Genomic DNA, 20465 nt, shown 5'->3' on the forward strand with positions numbered 1-20465 from the left:
CGCCGCAGCCGCCGCGCCCCCCGCGGCCCCGGTGGGCCCCGCCGCCCTGAAGAGCCAGGGCAACGAGCTGTTCAAAAGCGGGCAGTTCGCCGAGGCGGCCCGCATGTACTCGGCGGCGCTGGCGCAGCTGCAGCCTGCAGGTAGGCTCCCCAGGCCCCGCGGCGGCAGTCACGCGACCCTGAGGGGGTCCCCGGGAGAGGCGCAGGCCGCCTCCCGAGTGATGGGCGCTTGCATCTGGGCATTCCTTCCTGGTGACTAAGGGCGGTGTGCGACTTGACCTATGTGAGCAATACCATGGAATGAGGAGCATGTGCCCGGCCGGGCACGTTGGCATCTGTCCCTGTGGGCTTTCCCTCTGTGGCCATTGCGGACATAGACGGCTCCTGGGAGCTCTGCATGATCAGCAGTCTGTAGGACTGCAGTGCCAGTGGAGACCTCAGTTGTCTTTTAATTCGTAACTGTGATTTTGCTAATGGATTTTAACTGTAATTATTAAATGTGATTTTAGGAAGTGAGAGTGCAGATGATCTAAGTATCTTATATTCAAATAGAGCAGCGTGTTACCTAAAAGAAGGAAACTGCAGTGGCTGCATTGAAGATTGTAACAGGTAAACAGCATGTTTTCAGGTTTGTCAAGAGATTGTTATCATTTCAATGTGATAAATGCAATGTTTAATTAATATCCTACCCAATTTTTTGTGTAACGGTCTAATTTCTTCAGATAGTTTTAAGGTATGTTAATTGATTAGTATGTAAAAATCATAAATTCTCTCTTACACGGATGAAGACAGTTACAGAAGATTGTGCAAACTTTTTTCATTTCCAGTGCCACCACCCTAATTCATGCTCTTTTCACATCACTCCCAGACAGCTGGAGAAGCCTAATTACTAGTTCCGGTCCACTGTGGCATCAGAATAACTTTTCCTGAAGCATTATTTTGTCCGGATTGTTTCAAACAGGTCTTTAGGCTCAGTATTGTTTTCCAGATAATCATAAACTTCTCTGTCACCACATTGCCCCCCAAACAAGCTTCCCTCTCCCACTGGTCCTCTCCAGTGGACCACTTCCTTACAATGTCCACCCTGTTCTCTGGGCTTTTGCCTGTGGTGTCCCCAGTGTTGGTAGTGCCCTCTGTCCATTTTTGCTTCTGAAATCCCTGCTCAGCTGCCTGTCCTCTCTGCCTTCCTGGTTGCCTCAGGCTCCCTGGTTATCTGTAGGTCTGTAAGCCCTGCACTGACACTTGGGCACACCTGCAGGTCTTATGTCATCCACTGCAGTGGATTTAAACTCCTTGAGAACAGGAGTCTGATAGAGCTCTGTACCCCTTGAAGCACGGGAGTAACCCATGGTACTGAATAGGTTACCTGCTGGGATGGAGGAATATATTTACACGAATAAAACATATTGTTCTCTTTTACCAATAAGTAATAAGCCTGCTTCAGAAGCCCTTTGGCAAGAAGCTACTATTAGTGTGTCTAAAAAAATAAGAAGTCATGTCCTGGTTTGACTAATACAGTTCTGGTTTACTCCTGTTGTCTCATATAAATCGTTTATATCACCCCTGTCCACTCTCAGAAGCCCTAGTTTGGACAATAAGTTATGTGGACACTATGTTTATAAGGTGAACAATTTATTATTTTTTTCATTGGCAGTATCAGTTTATCAGTATAGGTAAATCTTGTCAGTATCTGTGCCCGCAGTTTAAGAAGAAAGCCTGAGGCACTTGGATTTTTTTGCCAACTTTACATATTCAAATAAAAAGTAAATAATATTTATATTCTCTTTGGCCTGACTTTAGACCCCATCCATGGTTGTGCTGGCTCACATGAGTTATTATATTTTCGGGATTTTGTGAGCTGGTTGATGTCAAGTTGGTAACTTGAAATCTGCCATAGTGGTAGTACTAATACCGTGAAAACTGGCAAATGCCACAAATCTGGGCTTTTTTACTTTTTTCTTTTCCCAGAGAGCCAGTTGTTGAACATTTTTACCACTGCTCATAACTAACCAACAAGACCAGAATTTGTTGGATACCAGGCATGTTGTGATTTGCAGGTAACATCCTTTCAGCTCGAGTATCTATTTCTAATATATTCCCTTTCAGACTTGTCTTAGGCCTTCTTACAGTGAGCGAGGTCAGGACTCTAGTTAAAATTTGGAACTCCTATAGTTAGGGCTGCTGCAAAGCAGTGGATTCACTTTGTCCTTTGATGAGATCTTTTAAGGAGGCAGATGTTTACTGCCTAAAATTCACTGTGTTTCAGTGTAGACCCAAGAGGAAGTCAAAGATGGGACTCCAGCCATGGTGTCCAGGGAGACTAGAACAGGGGCATGTCATGGGAGAGAGCAAGAGATGGCCTGTCGGGGAGGGAGGGAGGTGTCAGTTTAGGTAGGGTGTCCTTAGACAGGAGCTATGTTCCAGGCCAAGGAATCCAGCTCTGCTGATCAGTGCTGACCTCCATAGAGACTAACCTATTTTGGAGAAACACTACCATTTGATTTTAAATGTCTAGATTCTGAGGAGCATAGGAATTTCCCAGGGGTATGTTTGGAGAATCAGTATTGGGAGTTTAAGGGATAATTGAGGACCTCATAGGGCTCCAGGCCCAGCCCTCTCCTCACCACAGCATTTCCATATTTCTACAAGGGGACTTCAAAAAGTTTGTGGAAAAATGGAATTAAAAAGTAAAAATAAAAAACATAAACTTTGTTTCTTAACATAAGCTACAAATTCAAGACACTGTTTGTAAGCCATGATACTAGCCATCCCTAAAGAACTCAGAGTCCTGGGAATTTAACCATGTCAATGCAATCTTTTATATTAACTAAAGAAAAATGGATGCCCTTTAAAGACTTTTTAAGATTAGGAAATAAAAAGAAATCAGGAGGAACCAAATCAGGACTGTAAGGTAGATACCCAGTGATTTCCCACTGAAGCTCTTGCAAAATTGACCTTATTTGATGAGAGGAATGAGCAGGAGCATTTTCCTTGTGAAGGACTGTCTGGTGAAGCTTTTTTTTTTTTTTTCCTTTTTTTTTTGGTCTTTTTTACTGACTGGTAACGGGATCGCAACCCTCGGTGTTGCGCCCGCACCACGCTCAGCCAGTGAGTGGGAACCGGTCTCCACATGGGATCCGAACCCTTGGCGGGAGCGCCGCCACACTCCCAAGTGGTGCACTCTCCAGTGCGCCACTGGGCCGGCCCTGGTGAAGCTTTCTTGAGCATTTTTATACTAAGCTTTGGCTAACTTTCTGAAGGCATTATAGTAATAAGCAAATGTTGTTGTTTTTTGGTCCCCCAGAAAGTCAATATGCAAAATGCCTTGAGCATCCCAAAAAACTGTTGCCATGACGTTTGCTCTTGACCTGTGTGCTTTTGCTTTGACTGAACCACTTCCACCTCTTGGTAGCCATGCCCTTGATTGTACTTTGTCTTCGGGATCATACTGGTAAAGTCACATTTCGTCTCCTGCTGCAATTCTTTGAAAAAATGTTTCAGGATCTTGATCCACTTGTCTAAAATTTCCATTGAAAGCTCTGCTCTTGTCTGCAACTGATCTGGGCAACAGTTTTGGCTCCCATTGAGTGGAAAGTTTGCTCAATTATAATTTTTCAGTCAGAATTGTGTAAGCTGAACCAATTGAGAGGCCTATGGTGTGGCTGTTGTTTCTTCTGTTAATCATCAGTCCTCTTTAATTAGGGCACAAACAAGATGAATTATTTCCTCATAAATTTATGTGGGTGGTCTGCTGCCATGGGCTTCATCTTCAACATTGTCTCATCCTTTCTTACGAGTCATCCATTTGTAAACTGATTTCTTTGATGTGTTCTCCCCGTAAACTTTTTGTAAAGCATCAGTGATTTCACCATTCTTCCACCCAAGCTTCACCATAAATTCGATATTTTTTCTTGCTTCAATTTTAGCATAATTCATGTTGCTCTGATAGAGGCTCTTTTCAGACCACTTTATCCTTCTTAGTTCCTCAAACTAGGTCCAATTCAGATATATTATAACAAGTTAGTACAAGTTTATTTTGGTACAAAAACATTTTGAAATCCATGTGTAGTTTTTTCATAGTACACATTTTGTATGAACTTTTTGAAGACCCCTTGTATTTCAGGCCTCGGATAATACGTGAAAAAGGGTTATGATGCCTAAGCAAAAGTCTGAAAGTATTATTGTAGAAATTACTTTTTATTCTTATAATTGCTTATCAGCTTTCAGAAAATCTTCACTTTTCCCATCTGTCAGGGAAAATTTTGGGCACATCAAAGATCTTTTGGTGCCTTTCCACTGACGAGAATTTGACAAACTAAATATAAATGAATGTTACGTAGTAATTTTCTGCCTTGGCTTATCTTTGCTACTCTCAAGGAGACTTGAAATTAGAAGACGCTTAACTGTGTTAAGTGAATAGACAGCCTCTTTTGTAAGCTCTGGTTAAAATATCTCTTTGCTTGTTCGTTTTTATGAATGGTTGTGCTTTTTCCTTAATGGAATTTCCATTCATAAGCTCATATTCATTTTCTGGATTGTGGTTAAAGATTGCATTTACTAGGCTAGAAGGTGCTAAAAATTAAATTTATCTCATCAATTTTAGATCCCTCGCTTGGCTCTGTGCCATCTTGATTGGAGAATAGCACCTTGGTTGTTGGAAGTCTGCTGTGAAGTGGAGGTAGTCATGTGGTTGTGAAAGGGACACATTTACAATCTCTGTCCGAGTAGTTTAATATCCCCTATGCATGAAAGTAAGCTAGATTTAACGCAGTGGTACAGGTCACAGATCCTGATGCCCGGGGATCTATCATCTAGTGTTTTAAGTATTTTTATCTGATTTTAATTTTATTTTTTAGATAAGTTTTACTGATTATAAAAGTAATACATTCCTATTATGGCAAACTTAAAAAAACCATCACAACACAAAGATGATTGTTAAAATCACTCAATGTTAACACCCACTCAGAATGAAATTGGTTATTTGTCAGAGAAATGAAGCCAATTAGGTTTAACAGAATCTCTAGAATAATTTCCATGGTACAAAGCCCAGAAGGGCTCCCACATGTGCAGTTGAGTATCTGTATGATGTGGAGAATTGTGAAGGTAGATAACTCGGGTTTCCTTCTCTTGCGGTGGTTTAGTGTGTGTTTGTGGTAGTAAGAGTGCCAGATCTAAGGGCTCCTCAGGTGGTGTTTGCTGAGGGCCTCTCACAGCCCGGGTGTTGATCTAGGGCTGGGAGTACAGTGGTGCTAAGGGCAGGCAACGCGCCTGCCTTCATGAAGCTCACATTTAGAAGAACTGACATGTGAGCACATTTCTGCATGTCTCTTAATTTCCTCACCTGAATAATAAACATATTAGAATTTACCTTGCAGGTTTGTTGCGAGATTAGATGAGAGTCTACAGTGACTAGCACATAGCAGATATTCTATCAATGCTTCCTCCTTGCCAAATCATTGTAGGCAGGAGTAGACAGCAGATTTCTAAGACTATTGGGGAAAAAATGTTAAAGCAGCCCTCGCTCTTGCTTTCCCCGAGTCAAATTAACTTTTTTTTTTTTTTTTGACAGCTGGCCAGTACAGGAATCTGAACCCTTGACCTTGGTATTATAACACCACTCTCTAACCGAGTAACCAGCCAGCCCTTAATTTTTATATACTGCTTATAGCATAAGAGTTAACAAAAAGAACAAACGTGCACCTCCAATGTGGACAGTCTGCTGCAGATTCTGGTTAATAGATTATATAGAAAGTCCCTGGGCCGGCCCGGTGGCGCACTGGATAGTGTGCCGCTTGGGAAGCGCAGCGGCGCTCCTGCCCGAGGGTTCGGATCCCACATACAGACCGGTTCCCGCTCACTGGCTGAGCAAGGCGCGGGAGCAACACCGAGGTTTGCAATCCCGTTGCCGGTCCCCGGTCCAGTACGGGGGCAACACTGAGGGTTGCGATCCGTTGCCGGACACGGAAAAAAGACAAAAAAAAAAAAGAAAAGAAAAGAAAAGAAAGTCCCTTCGTAGGATCTCTGCATGGAGGACTTCTTTACAGCTTCAGTTAATTTTGTCAGAACCAAGAGTACAATAGTTTTCATTCATAAATACAATTGATTTTATGTTTTATTTCAGAGTACAATGAAGTACATTAAATACTGAAGTTGCTTTAAACATTTACTTCAAACAAAATCAAGTAACAGAACCTTGAAATACATCTTTGGTGGTCTATTTTTGAAGCCCTTTTGCAGCAAGTAAATCATAATGAATTGTAGTAAGTTTTAGAGAGCTGAGTTTTTAAATGTAATACAAGTATTTGTGGTTCTATAGTAGGTGCCTTATTAAATACATGGGTTCAAATAAGAATTTTCCTTTTAATCTGTCAATAATAAGAATCTGTTGAAACCCTGCTCTGCCTTAGCAACCTGCTGGACTCTGGTAGGGCGTTGGGGAGGCTGAGGCAGGCCGCCAGGGAGCTCACTCCTCAGTGGGGGAAGAGTAAATGCCAGAGCACTTTGGTACAGGGTTAGAAGGAAGTGACCACTAACTTAACTGTTCGGCTACTCTGGGTTTGCCTTTCTGGTATGTTGTCTGATCCCCAAGATGAAATATCAGATATGTAATATTTGAGTCCAGTATTGCAGTATATATTTAGTTAACTATAAATTAGAGTAATTTTCAAAATAGATGATATCTAATATTTGTGTCTTCTTTAGGGCTCTGGAACTTCACCCATTCTCAATGAAGCCTCTTCTGCGACGAGCAATGGCCTATGAAACCTTAGAGCAGTATGGGAAAGCTTATGTGGACTATAAAACAGTATTGCAAATAGACTGTGGAATCCAGCTAGCAAACGATGGTGTTAACAGGTAATCTAACCTGAGGCAGCTACCAGACCCAGTTATTTTTTAATGGAATTAGATTTTTTCTCTTTCCGCCCTTTAAGAAAGATGTCAAAGCAAAGACATGTTCTGTTATTTACCTTACATAAATGATTGCCTTTATAAATGATTGCCTTTCACTCCATTAAACTGAATGGTTCTCTCTCTCTAACTTTATTTCTAGCTATCCCTTAATACGATTTAAGTTGTCCTCTAATACCTTTATATTTGTTTCCTGGTTCATTTGTTACTGTTCAGGGAATGTTTTCTTTTTAATAACACAGCGTACATAGCTTATGTGTGCTGCTAAAATATCTGTGGTGTTGGGAAAGTGTTTTCGTTGATGTCGTAAATTAGTATTACTATAGGACAAGATCCAGAACTGTAGTGAAAACTGTCTTGTTGAATCCTCTGCTCCCACAGGATTTGCAGATGTTCACTGGCACCACATCTGTCAGTGGAAACATACCTGTTGTTTCTCCTCAGGAGAAATAATGTCTTTATGAGCCTGCTAGATATTTGTGTTATATATCCTTGTCAGTAAACAGTCATCTAGGATGAGTATTAATTTATAATGGTGAAATAGCAAATAATTTGGATCTAATTTACATTAGAAGCTACTCTCCCCGAGTGAGAATGGGAAGGTAAGAATTTCTAGACTTCTGAAATTGCTTTCAGGTGAAGTTTGAAAATTACTAGTTGGATAACATTTCTAGCTATATATAATATTTTCTGATCCCATTTGCCCAAAGAATAACTTCTCAAATATTTATGTGTTACACTGTACTCTGTGCTGGTCTAGTGTACCATGCCCTTGTCCCCCCATAAAAGACAAGAGGAGAAAAAAAAATGATATGGTCTCTGCCTTTAAGCAAACTAGGATATAGCTAGGAGGAAAATTTAACGTAAGACAGATTATCCCTAGGTGGGAAAATTCGTTACACAGTAAGGTAGGGGTGGAACATGGAGAGGTCGGGCTACCTTTGTCTGTGTGGGCTATGGTTGTTGCAGAGAGAGCACTTGAGGTGGTATTTGAAGGGTGCTGATTTTTTTTTTTTTTTTTTTTTTTTTTTTTTTTTTTTGGTGACTGGCAAGTGTGGGGATCCAAACCCTTTACCTTGGTGTTGTAACACCATGCTCTAACCAACTGCGCTAACGGGCCAGCCCTGAAGGTGCTGATAGAATGTGACGAGACCTTGAGCAAAATTGTAGAAAGTGAGAATGGCATGTTTCACATTAATTCATTTTTTAAATCTTGCCTTCTCTTCCCTCGTGGTCCCAGTCCATTTTGGAGAAAAGTATTGGCAAGAGCTGCATGCAGAGCCAACAGCCATTCCCTGTAGCTTCCACTTGGTGATCACAGGGAACCTGTCTGATCCCAGCCTGACTAAAAGAAAGGGAAAAATATTGGCTATTTGTGGCAGAGTGGGATGAGACTGAACCTCCAGGCAACTATAGACTCCTTGATCTTGAGCTTATAAAATCAAGTAGTCTTACCTGGTGCTGCACAGCTGCCTCTCTGCATGTCAACCGCTGCCTCCCTACATATGCCTGCAGGCCCTTCCCCCTTTTTGTCTGCTTAACTCCTTCTCATCCTTTAGGAGAGAACTTGCTTCCTCTAGGAAACAACTTGCACTGATCCACCATCTCTCCCCACCCCATACACACACCTTAGGTTCTCTTTCTCAGTGCCCCAATAACATGGTGCCTTCTTCTATTACCCAACTTTTTCCATATTGTTTTTACATTCTCCATCTCTCTCTTTTTGTAAAATTCTTTTCCTGTCTCTCTACTTGGAGGTCCTTGAAGTCAGGAATTGTGTTCTATCCATCTTTGTAGCTGCAGTACCTTGTACAGTAGAAACCCTCAATAAAAATGTGTTGATCCGTGTGCAGGACGGAGGAAAGCAATGTGCTGAATGAGTGCATTCTCCAGCAGAAAGCATAGTTCACTCCTGTGCTTCGGGGCTTTGCTTTCAATATGCCTCGTCCTCTGCCTGGTAGTTTTCAAATACAGTTGGATAAAGTAGGTTCTTCTCACAGAGAAGACACCCGAAGTATCTGACAGAGAGGAGAGGCTGATGAAAAGGTATTGTAGGAAATATATATTAGCAGTAGGCTGAGTAGTTTGAAGGGAGAAGTGTGTCTGAGAGACCATGATTACACCGTGATTACTCACATTTCTGAACTTATTATACTTTTTTTAAAAATTGAGGTAAAATTCACATAACATAAAATTAACTACTTTAAAGTGGCATTTAGTGCACTCACAGTGTTGTGCAACCATCGTTTCTTTCCAGTGTCAAAACATTTTCATCACCCTGAAAGGAAACTCTGTGACCATTAAGCAGTCACTCCCTGTTCTCCTTCCCCTGTCCCCTGGCACCGCCAGTCTGCTTTCTGTCTGTGGATTTATCTATTTTGGATATTTCATAAAAATAGAGTCATAGAATATGTGACATTTTGTGTTTGGCTTTGTTCACTTAGCATAATGCTTTCAAGGTCCGTCCATGGTGTAGCATGTGTCAGTACTTTATTTCATTTTATGGCTGAATAATATTCCATTATGTGTATGTGTACATCACCTCTTGTTTGTCCATTCATCAACTGATGGACATTTGGGTTGTTTCCACCTTTTGGATGTTGTGAATAGTGCTGCTGTGAACATTCACGGGTACGTTTTTGTTCGCGTATCTGTTTTCACTGGAATTACTAGGTCATATGGTAGTCCTATGTTTAACTGTTTGAATTATATTTCTTACATGTACTCAAGAAGGTTCTTCTATACCAGTTGACTTTTAAGACTTAAGTCATTTTTTAATTAAATAGTTCTTATTGATATATTGCTTTATAAGAAGATGAGGCAGCTTTGTCTGGTTTTGCCATATGTTTTTTTAAATATAAAATATCCATTTTAAAAACCTCGCTATTCCTTTTTGTGAATCCATATTTATGCTTGCTTTTCCATTTATTCCAGTTTGTTATAGAAAATTAAACAGCATCTTACTATTTTTCTTAATTTAAACATCAGTATTTTGTTTCTGTTGTCCATTAACCATATTCCTCTCTTCCCCTCCAGGAATCTTACATGTTAAATTTCCCTGCATATACTTATTTACTCCCTGGCAACACATCATCTCTTTTCAGCTGCTTCTTCCTTCCTCTCTGCTGGTAATACAAGTTTTGCTTGAAAATTCTTTTTTCTAAAGCTTCTTTCTCTTCTGCAATTATGGGTGGTTATACATTAATTTTCAAATTTATTTTTTTACACTAAAACATGAAATTTATTTATCATAACCAAAGATTGCTACTGAAATTTCAGTTTAAGAAACTGTAGGGAAAGTATGTATATTTGTCTACATATAAATATAAAAATTTTTACACAAAAAAGTACATGAGACATACTGAATTAACTAACTTGAATGTATTTTACTAATTACCAGTATATCTTCTTTGCCTTGTGAAGTACCTTTTTTTAACCAGATTGACCCTAAAGACATAATTCAACTTTAAATCTAAGTATAACATTTTGTATGTCCTAAAAATAATAAGAAAGTGATGATCGAGGATGTCTATCTGAATTTTATGATGGCCATCGGTAAATCTCATTAATATAAAGGCCCTGGTAGCAGACTTCAGTATCCTGTTTTTTCGTCATTATTCATATGTAAAGGAAAGTGGATAATTTTAGAGATGAAAAAAATACAAGGTAAGAAAGAGTATCTTAAGTACATGTAAATGTTTTTAGGAAAAGCAATATTCCACATTACAGGTAGTCCTCATCAGTTTTAGCATTTTTGTACACCTGTCTGCAGCCACCTCAGTGTACAGTTTGGGCATAGAAATTCTAAAGTACATCTGATTATTCTCAAGAGGAACACATTATCAATTTAGTAATTGCACTTAATATTATGGGGCCATTTCTTCTAGGTCCCCTAAATTTTAGTTCTGTATTTCATTTTCTCAAAAATTTAAATTTCACTGTATATGCATTAAACTTTTTCTAACAAATTAAAAATGTCTATTTTTTTTCTTTTAATTAAAAAATGCTCTCAAGTTACATCGTTTACGGCAACTTTAAAAAGTCCTTTTGGAAACAGTTTATGTGGACAGAAAATAGCTAAAATTGTGTTTTTTCTACAAGGAACTATACACATGCATAGATAGCATTTGTAAATCTTACTCTTGATCTGAACTTCAGTAATATAAAAAGCAAATTGCATGGTCAATAGAGAACACTCATTTTCTCTTTAGAATAACAAGAATTTTAATGGAGCTGGATGGACCAAACTGGCGGGAGAAGCTCTCACCCATTCCTACTGTGCCCACTTCTGCGCCACTGCGAGCTTGGTGTCCTGCAGCAGAGATGATCCAAGACCAAGCAGGAGATTCCAACAGCCATCACCAGCTGGGCATCACAGGTGTGGGAAGCCTGCACTCATTTCTTCTGAAGGTTATCTTGAGCCATGTGCATAAAATTCACAGTAAAGCAGAGAGATAACTATTACATGAGGTGGTTCTCATAAATGTAGATATGTATATAAATACTTAGCACATGTGCTGACTTATAGTAACTTCTCAATAAAGGTTAAGTCAGCATTATTATTAGGAAGAAAAAGAATTAAGTAGCATATAGCTCTCTAGTAGACCATATATATATATATATGACGTCTCTCTCTCTATATAGAGCCCATATATATGATGAGGCAAAAGGACTAAGATGATGTCTTTAAAATAAAATAAAACTCCACAACAACATATATATATATGTTCAAATGGCTAGTGTGGGACACTTACTGTTTTTGCCAGAAAGAACAGACAAGGAACATCTGTCAAAGCTTTTAGATGATTTAGCACTCCTAGGAAAAGCATGGAGTCTCTAGTTTTTTAGAGTCCGTTATTAATGGGGCCTGACACAAAGCAATTGCTCAGTAGAGGTGAGCTGTTTATTATTAACAAATTGCATATATAACTGTAGCAGCAAATCATAAGCACAGGTGTAATCAGCTCTTTCTGAATTTTTCTGTTAATATGTGTTTACTGACAGTAAGTGAGAATGGACACCTACCAAAGGTTTAAAAATATTGGAGGATAAACATTTGAGGAAAGTTTTCTGGCAAATCGAGGGGAGGGGTCTATTCTATTTTACTGTTTATAGACCAGGATTCAGGGGAAGTATCATTTGACCCCATTGTGTGAGATCTTTTGAAACATGAAACGTAGGCATAAATATTCTGTGACTTGAAATAAAAGATAAAAAATTAGCTAATATTTTATGCAATTTGTGCAGAGGGACAAATAAGATTATCATTTACATTCCAAGTTTATATCATAAATTCCATACATCTATCAGAAGATTTTTAGATTTATTGCTTAAGATTATGTAGAGGTGTTTATGTGAATACTTGTACTTCCTTTTTTTTTTTTGGGTCCCATAGATGAAAAAATGTTTAAAGCCCTTAAGGAAGAAGGAAATCAATGTGTAAAGGGCAAAAACTATAAAGATGCCCTTAGTAAATACACTGAATGCTTAAAGATTAACAACAAGGAATGTGCCATATATACAAACAGGCAAGTTCATTGTAACATTATATATTTCTTATGTTAATGGTTTTGATTATTAAAAGCAAGTTATTTTTAATGTTAAATTATTTTATTAGTAAAATTAATTGATTGCCAAAGCTTTTTGTCAGGTTCTAGGACTTTATATAGCAAACTGTCCTAAGTGAGTGTTTCTGAAAGAGTTGGGGCCATAGGAGTTCTGGAGAGACTGGAAACGTGGGGTGTGGGAAGGATAGGAGGTCTGATATGGGCCGTGTCATCCTTGCCACTTTGCGTGGTGCTGGTCTGATTCGGCCTTTCCTGGCCATCTGGCCTTGCTGCAGTGAGTTGAGCCTGGGCATGGTCCAGCATGGGAGAAATGGGCATCGATGGCTTTTCAAACTAGTGGCTTATGGAGCAATGCCCCTTTTTTTCCCAAAGAGCTGAGAGAAGAGACCAGTATCTTTTTTTTTTATAGAGTGCAGTTAGGATGGGCAGATTGTTCTAGAATGCTGTTTGGGTGCCCTCTTTACCACATGTGGTAAAGATACCTGTCTAGAATATGGTGATTTGGGAATTTTGGGGGAGTGAGTAGAGTCTGGAGTGACAGGAGGAATAAGGGATAGGTCCCTAAAGAGGGACTCAACACACATTTTTCTAGTTATTTCAGATAAATTCTTAATCTCTTACTATGTTTTCATACCTGTTTTTCTCTACTAGTAACCTTTTTACCAAAAATAGTATCACTAAGTCCAACAGATCACTTTCTGTCCTTTCCCTGCTCAGCCTCTGTAGGATTGGGCATCACTGGCTACTCAGTTTTCCAGGACACCCCCATCTTCCCTTGGCTGCAGTGGCAGACAGCTCATTGCATTTCTTCTCTTCTCCTTCTGCTGGCTTTTCTTTCCCTGGTATTCTTGGGATTCTGGAGGTTTAGATCCCTTTTTCACTCTACATCCTCTCAGGGCCATTTCATCCTCTCTACAGCTCCATTTACCACCTTACAATTATGTCTCCCAAATCTCTTGTCTTCTGAGCTCCAGACCTGAACACTCCACTCCCTTCTGCACTCGGCCAGTTGTCATCCCTGGCAAATGCCTCCCTTTCCCTGACCTCCCTCTTCCAATTAGTCAGCAAGCTCGCATGGTCCTACCTTCTAAATACCTCTTCAGCATGACCCTTTCTGCCCACCATCACTCCCCTGCTCTGGGCCACTGCTGTCTTATCAATGTATGCAACATGCTCCATGGTGTGTCCTTGAACAGGCTTGTTCCCTCTTGTCTCATTCTCCAACTTGCTGCTAGAGTGATCTTTCTAAAACAGGGTGAACATGTCAGCCTCTATTAAAAATCCTTTAGCAGACTTCTATTAAGCTCAGGGTAAAGCTCTACTTTTCTTGCCATGATTTACAAGGCCCTTCCTGATCTGGCCTGCCTACTCTTCCAGCCTCATCCCTGCACTTCAGCCATATGGAACTTTTCTGAATTCATGAAGAGCACCATGTCCTCTCCCATTGTAGGTCTGTGCACATGCTGTGTGCTTGGCCTCCACTGTCCCCTATCTCCATCTTAACTCTTTCAACCCAATGCCTTGGCATTGGATTCTTTTCATTTCATACTCTGGGTTTCAACTTAAATGTCACCTCTTCCCGGAAGTCTTCCCTGACTGCTCGGCCCCACCAGATGTGAGGTGGTTCTCAGCTCTTTATTCCCAGAGCATCCTGTACAGATTTTATTGCTTGCTTAATTGTCTTTCTCGTCCTCTAGACTGCATCTTCCTTGAGGGCTGGGACTGTATTTTGTTTGCAGCTGTATCCCCAGTGCCATAATTTCATGCACTGCAAGAGAGTACCATTTTTGGAGTTAAATGTTAAGTTTCAATTGAAACAGCTGTGGTATAGAAAGAGACTTATTGAGCTATTTTCTGGTTTTTATTAGCTGCCTAAATTTACAGATGTGTTATGTTTACCTTTCCTAATACTGAGTTCCATTACTTCATGCCAGAGCACTCTGCTACTTGAAGTTGTGTCAGTTTGAAGAGGCAAAGCAGGATTGTGACCAGGCACTTCGTATAGATAACGGGAATGTGAAAGCGTGCTACAGACGAGCTCTCGCTCATAAAGGACTCAAGGTGAGGAAATCTTCCTTTTAATATGTAAATTGCAGCTCCAAACAAAACAAGTGGTTTTCATGAACACAAATCTCAGGATTGTGGAATGGGAGTGATGTAATCCTGGGACTGAATCCTGGTACTATACTAACTAATCCTAAAACCTGGAAATAGGCCTTAGATTTCACCCCAGCTGTAACAAGGAGCTAGATAATTTCTAAAATTCTTTCTAGCCCCTCAATTTTGATTTATTCTCTAAGTTTCTAAGCAGTATTGTTAGTGATAATAGGTTCACCTTAAGGGACAGGAAGGTTTGTTACTGACTTGCTGCAAGCCACTGTCAGTGCCACTGCTTCCTCCAGCAAGGATTGGGTTGCAGGTAGGGTAGGGGAAGGCATCAGAAGGGAAGATGGGTAGAAACATATCAGAATGGAAGTGGAAGACATACAGAATGGAAGTTATGTCAGAGATTTGGAAGCATAGAGTGATCTGGTCCTTAAGCCGTCTGACAGTCAGTGTGAGACTATAGAATTCTTCTCTAAGAAGACCACACCATTAATTTAGAAGAAATAGGTATTGTATAATTACACTTTCTTTATGCAGATTATTCTGCATAGAAATCTTGATGAATGAATGTTCGTATATGTAGAAAATAACATCACAAGGAAAAACCAACAAGAATTGGAAAATGGCATTTCCTGAAATGGTATTTTTTAAAAGTCAATTTTATTTAGGTCTAATACAATGGAATTCACACATTCTAAATGTTCAGGTCATTGACTTCCCATAAATGTATATTCCTTGTAGCCACCATCCCAGTCAAGATAAAGAACATTACTATCTCTCCAGAAGGTTTCCTGGGCCCCTTTGCAATCAATCTCCCACCCTCCAACCCTACCCCCAGGCAACCATTCACCTAGTTTCTATCACTATAGATTAATTTTTTTAACATTACCATAAATATAATCATATATAATGTACTCTACTCTTTGGCTTCTTTCCTTCAGCATAACCTGAGCTCCACAGTGAATTATCATCCACCTTCTGGTCATTGCTGCCGTGATCATCCCAAAGATTATTTCTTTATGTCTCAGTTTCCTCATTTTAAAAATGGGAACAATCGAAGTTAATATTTATAGGGCTATTGTGAGAGTAAAGTAATAGTCTGCCCTCTGTATCTATGGATTCAACCAATGAGGATCAAAAATACTTGAGGAAAAAAATTGCATCTGTACTGAATATGTAGACTTTTTTCTTGTCATAATTCCTTAAACAATAGAGTATAGCAACTATCTACATAGCATTTCCATTGTATTATAAGGAAATCTAGAGAAGACTTGAAGTATACAGGAGAAATATAAATAATTAAAAAAATATACAGGAGGATGTGCATAGGTTATAAATAAATATACATCATTTTATATCAGGGACTTGAGCATCTAAGGTTTTGATATCCGCTGGATGTCCTGGAATCCATCCCCCGGACGACTGTCCTCCCAGCCCACTCCCTTGCCTTTCATGTATAGTCACTCGCCTAGAACACCGAACATTTAAATACAATGTCATTTTTTTCTAGTAGATTCCAACTGTGCCATTGTAACACAGTGGTATGTGGAAATTTGTTGCTAATAGTATATAATGTACTATAGTTTGTAAGTAATTTACCTTTTTATAAATTAGAGCAGATTTAAGGTTATCCCTTTAAACACATCACTTTTGCTCTGGTGTGTTGCTGGGGGGAAGGGGAAGTGATGTGACATCACAGCTAGTCCCCCAGGAAGGTCACATAAGCACTATCTTAGCTTACCTGTGGCTCAGCCTCCAGTGCATGCTGTCATCAATGTGTCATGAATACTTAGAGAGGTTACACATCATTGCAATTCTTGGAATCCTCACAATTTGGTTTAATCAAAATATAAGTCTAGTCTATAGTTCTAGATCATGGCCTGTGACAGCAGACTGTAGTTTTGTGGCATCTGTCTCTGCTACTAGATTCAGTGACCATGTCTTAATAATCTTAGATTCTGTTTTTTCCCCCTCAGCCTCTCCAGTGTATTGTCTGACTCTTATGGAATTTAAATGTTGACTCCAGCCTATTTTGAACAGTAAATAACTTTGAAAGATTTCATAGAACAAGGGCATGTTAACTACCATTTGTATAGCCCATTATAGGTTTAAACCATTCATATTTTATTTATTCATTTATTCCTTGGTACTGCTTTGCAAAAATTAGAATAGAGCTTTTGCTATCCGTATTTTGAAGATGAGAAAACTAGGACTGTCCAGTTAGCTCAGTTGATTAGAATGCAGCTTTGTAACACCAAGCTCATGGGGTTTGGATCCCCTTACCAGCTAGCCACCCAAAAAAAAAAAAAGAAAGCTGCAGCTCAGAGAGGTAAAGTAGGATCATGTTTAAGTTTCACTGTTAGTAGGTGCTGAAATGAGGATGTTCATTCTTTCATTTATTCCATTAGCAGACAAGTACCTACCATGTGTTAAGGACTGGGAAGGCTGTGTTGATATAGAATTGAGCTTGGGTTTTCTAACTCTGTATTCTGTGCTCTTCTCTAGTAGATGTTCTGTGTTATGAGTTATACTATTTTAGCTGCAGACTTGCCCTATAGCCCACTCTATAAGGGTGATACAATGGGAACTCCTGCACACACTGCACAACTCGCTCCATCACTCTCACTCAGGCTAATCGAGCCACTTCTTTTATTTATGAAAATTAAGTTCTCTGTCTTCCTATTTTCAGAATTATCAGGAAAGCTTAACTGATCTCAATAAAGTTCTCCTATTAGACCCAAGTATTGTTGAGGCAAAGATGGAACTGGAAGAGGTAACCAAATTCCTTAATATTAAGGATAATACAGCACCATGGAACAAAGAAAAGGAGAGAAGGAAAATTGAGATTCAGGAGGTATTTGCATTTGATTATCTTTTAAAGTACTCTTTTGGGGATCTTATATGGGATTCTAAGGTCATATTCCTATGAGTTCTACAAAAATTTCTTAATTTTGCATTTTTATCCTAATAATCAATGAAAAGATTTTAACCAGTTATAAAGACTTTAGTCTTTGCTACATCATTAGACATTGTATTTCCCAACATGGGTTCATAGATGGTTTCGGGGGTCACTGCATTACTAAAGTTCTTACCTTCTTTGCCTGCCCTCCATTTGGCCTGAGATTTGTCTGCTTCCACTGCAGAGGGTATTGGGAACCTATGGCCATTGAGCTTTGCATCAGGGTAGACCTGGAGAATCCTGACAGGACTGATTCAGTTTCAGGGGCCTTGCAAGCCACACCCATGGAGATTTTCCGTATTGACTCAGACCTTTTAAGCACACTGAATTAAAATTAAGACTGCATCATCAGAGATCTTGGACGACATCAGAATCAAATCTGCCTTTTTGCTTTTAGATAACTGAAATGTTTTGCTTTGCCTTTAGTGAAGAATGTCAGGCCGTGAATTCCTGTACACTCATGAATGCTAATATCCCATTTACAGTCTTATATTTCCACTAAGAATAAGAGGAAAATATGTGAGAGAAGCTAGAAAGTTTTTTCCCTTTAAGGAAGAAAGAAAAAACTTTTAAAAGAAGTGAAAAATATACGTTCACTTCTCTGTTAAGGTAAACGTGAAATTTATCATGAAAAAGACAGAATTGTTACAGGCCTTTTTTAATACAACAGTTTTATTCATGGAAAGATCTAAAAATAAAGTTTTGTTGTATTTTCAGTGTAAAAATAGTTTTTAGAACGTAATACTTTTGTTAATCTTTTATTAATTGGATTCTTTTTTTTTTTCCTGGGTGGCTGGCCAGTTTGGAGATCTGAACTCTTGACCTTGGTGTTATCAGCAGCATGCTCCAACCAACTGAGTTAATCAGCCCGCCCATGAATTGGATTCTTATACCCTAAAAGTTCTTTTCCTAAAAAATATTATAGATTTTACAGTTTATTATAAATTACATATTTTTCACTTAGAACTTGATAAAATACTGTCTACTTGCAGTTTTCAGTTCCCATTTTGACAAATGTAACTTAGGATGTGTGTGGTGACTGCCGTTCATTGTCACAGTACAATCTTTTTTTCATGAAGGTGTATGGAGGCAGTGAAGAGCCTGAAAGAACCTCAGAGGACGTCTCCACTGACTGCCTTGATTCTGAGAAGGGAGATGAAAGCAATGGGCCACAAGAACACTCTGAAAAACTTCAGATCTCCAAGCCTAATAATGCCTATGAATTCGGTCAGGTTATAAATGCTATCAATACTAGAAAAGACAAAGAAGCCTGTGCACACCTTTTAGCCATCACTGCACCAAAAGATTTGCCAATGTTGTTGAGTAACAAACTTGAAGGAGATACATTTCTCCTCCTCATTCAGTCTCTGAAAAATAATCTTATTGATAAAGATCCCTCATTGGTATATCAACATCTCTTATATCTGAGTAAAGCAGAAAGGTTTAAGGTAAGTGGCAATATATTTTATTAATAGAGATTGATTTTTTTTAGGGTTTCTGTAACTTTAAAACGTTAATTTTTTTATGCTAATATAATTTTTTTCCTTCTTTCAGATGATGTTGACACTAATTAGCAAGGGACAAAAGGAGCAAATTGGACAGTTATTTGATGACCTTTCAAACATACAAAACCACCATTTTACTTTAGAAGATGTACAGGCCCTAAAAAGGCAATATGAGCTTTAAATCAAGATGACTGTTACATTTCTTCCGTGCATGTATGTGTTCCTGTAATGCTAATGAGATGGTATTGTAACAGAGCTGCATGGACAAAACCTGGCTTAGAAAAGATCCCTCGGTCTGGACTATAAAACATTTTTCTTATTTTTATACACAGAACATGTATTTCTACAATCTACTTTTTATTAGTTGTAAATATTTTCTTATGTACAAGAGCCAACATCTTTATATTTAATAATAAGTATATTTGGAACTTGTTAAAAACAGTTTAATTTATAGTATACATTTTCTTTTAGTAACTCATCTGTTAAAAATTTGAGTAAAATTGAACTTCTTTGGGTTGTGAAGGAGTCCTCATAAGTTTGATAGAAATGAATTTCTTTAAAATTCTTTTTTAAAAGTGAAAGTCATTAATAGTGATTATTATATCACTTTATACCCTTCTAAGATATACACAAATCCTATTTTATACTAGTACTTGTCTATTGCCATCAGTTAAAATGAAATGCAGCCTTGTAGTCTATAACATGAAATGATTATTAAATAAAATGGGTTTATTAATTTAGAGCTATAAGAGGAACTTATTTTTTCTAACATGGAAGCATTGCCTAGTAATTAAGAACAAAAATTGCCAAAAATTTCTACCAGTTTTTACTAGCTCCCTTATATATTGCTTATAAAAGCAATAAAACAACCACTATATAAAAGCAAAGTAAACCTGCATTTATATTTAATTGTCACCCCCATATTTCCCCCAAATATTTAACTTTCCCCCTCCCTCCTTTGTTTTCTGTTTTTATGACTGTATTCCTTTACTGCAAAAAGGGAAGTGAAGAATTCTTGTCATATTTTAAGCTCCTTTATTAACTGGGTCAAAGTAAAGGTATTTCTTACAATAAAACATTCAGGTTTCAGGTCTCTATCAATGTACTGTCATTTATTCCTGTAGGCCATAGTCAATTCCCTTTTTCTGGAGATTTTCTTGTTCATTTAGAAATGAAGATGAATATTAATATCTCCATTATCTCCATATTATTATTTAAAATATAATATTTAAAAAACCATCATGGTATCTTTTGAACTGTGCCATTTTTCATTTAAATTGTTCTTTCCTTTATTCATAAGTGAAAATCTATTGTTTTTTTTTTTTTTTTTTTCCTTTTTTGTCTTTTTTACTGACCGGTAATGGGATAGCAACCCTCGGTGTTGCGCCCGCACCGCGCTCAGCCAGTGAGCGGGAACCGG

The 20465-nt window shown here is 38.5% G+C and overlaps 1 protein-coding gene across 1 annotated transcript in view; it reads left to right on the forward strand.

Annotated features, from left to right (window-relative positions):
- The window catches only part of SPAG1 (sperm associated antigen 1), a 71564-nt gene extending 51424 nt beyond the window's left edge, over positions 1-20140 (forward strand). Inside the window, exons 10-18 of the mRNA XM_008574784.1 lie at positions 9-140; positions 509-608; positions 6702-6854; positions 11120-11286; positions 12304-12436; positions 14410-14536; positions 17271-17435; positions 18620-18988; positions 19095-20140. Of these exons, the coding sequence (XP_008573006.1) occupies positions 9-140; positions 509-608; positions 6702-6854; positions 11120-11286; positions 12304-12436; positions 14410-14536; positions 17271-17435; positions 18620-18988; positions 19095-19226 (1478 nt within the window). The 3' untranslated portion in view covers positions 19227-20140. The remainder of the gene's footprint in view (positions 1-8; positions 141-508; positions 609-6701; positions 6855-11119; positions 11287-12303; positions 12437-14409; positions 14537-17270; positions 17436-18619; positions 18989-19094) is intronic.
- Positions 20141-20465: the final 325 nt, after the last annotated feature.

The sequence above is a fragment of the Galeopterus variegatus genome, unplaced genomic scaffold (assembly GCF_000696425.1).
Source record: "Galeopterus variegatus unplaced genomic scaffold, G_variegatus-3.0.2 Scaffold1103, whole genome shotgun sequence".
Classification (NCBI taxonomy): Eukaryota; Metazoa; Chordata; class Mammalia; order Dermoptera; family Cynocephalidae; genus Galeopterus; species Galeopterus variegatus.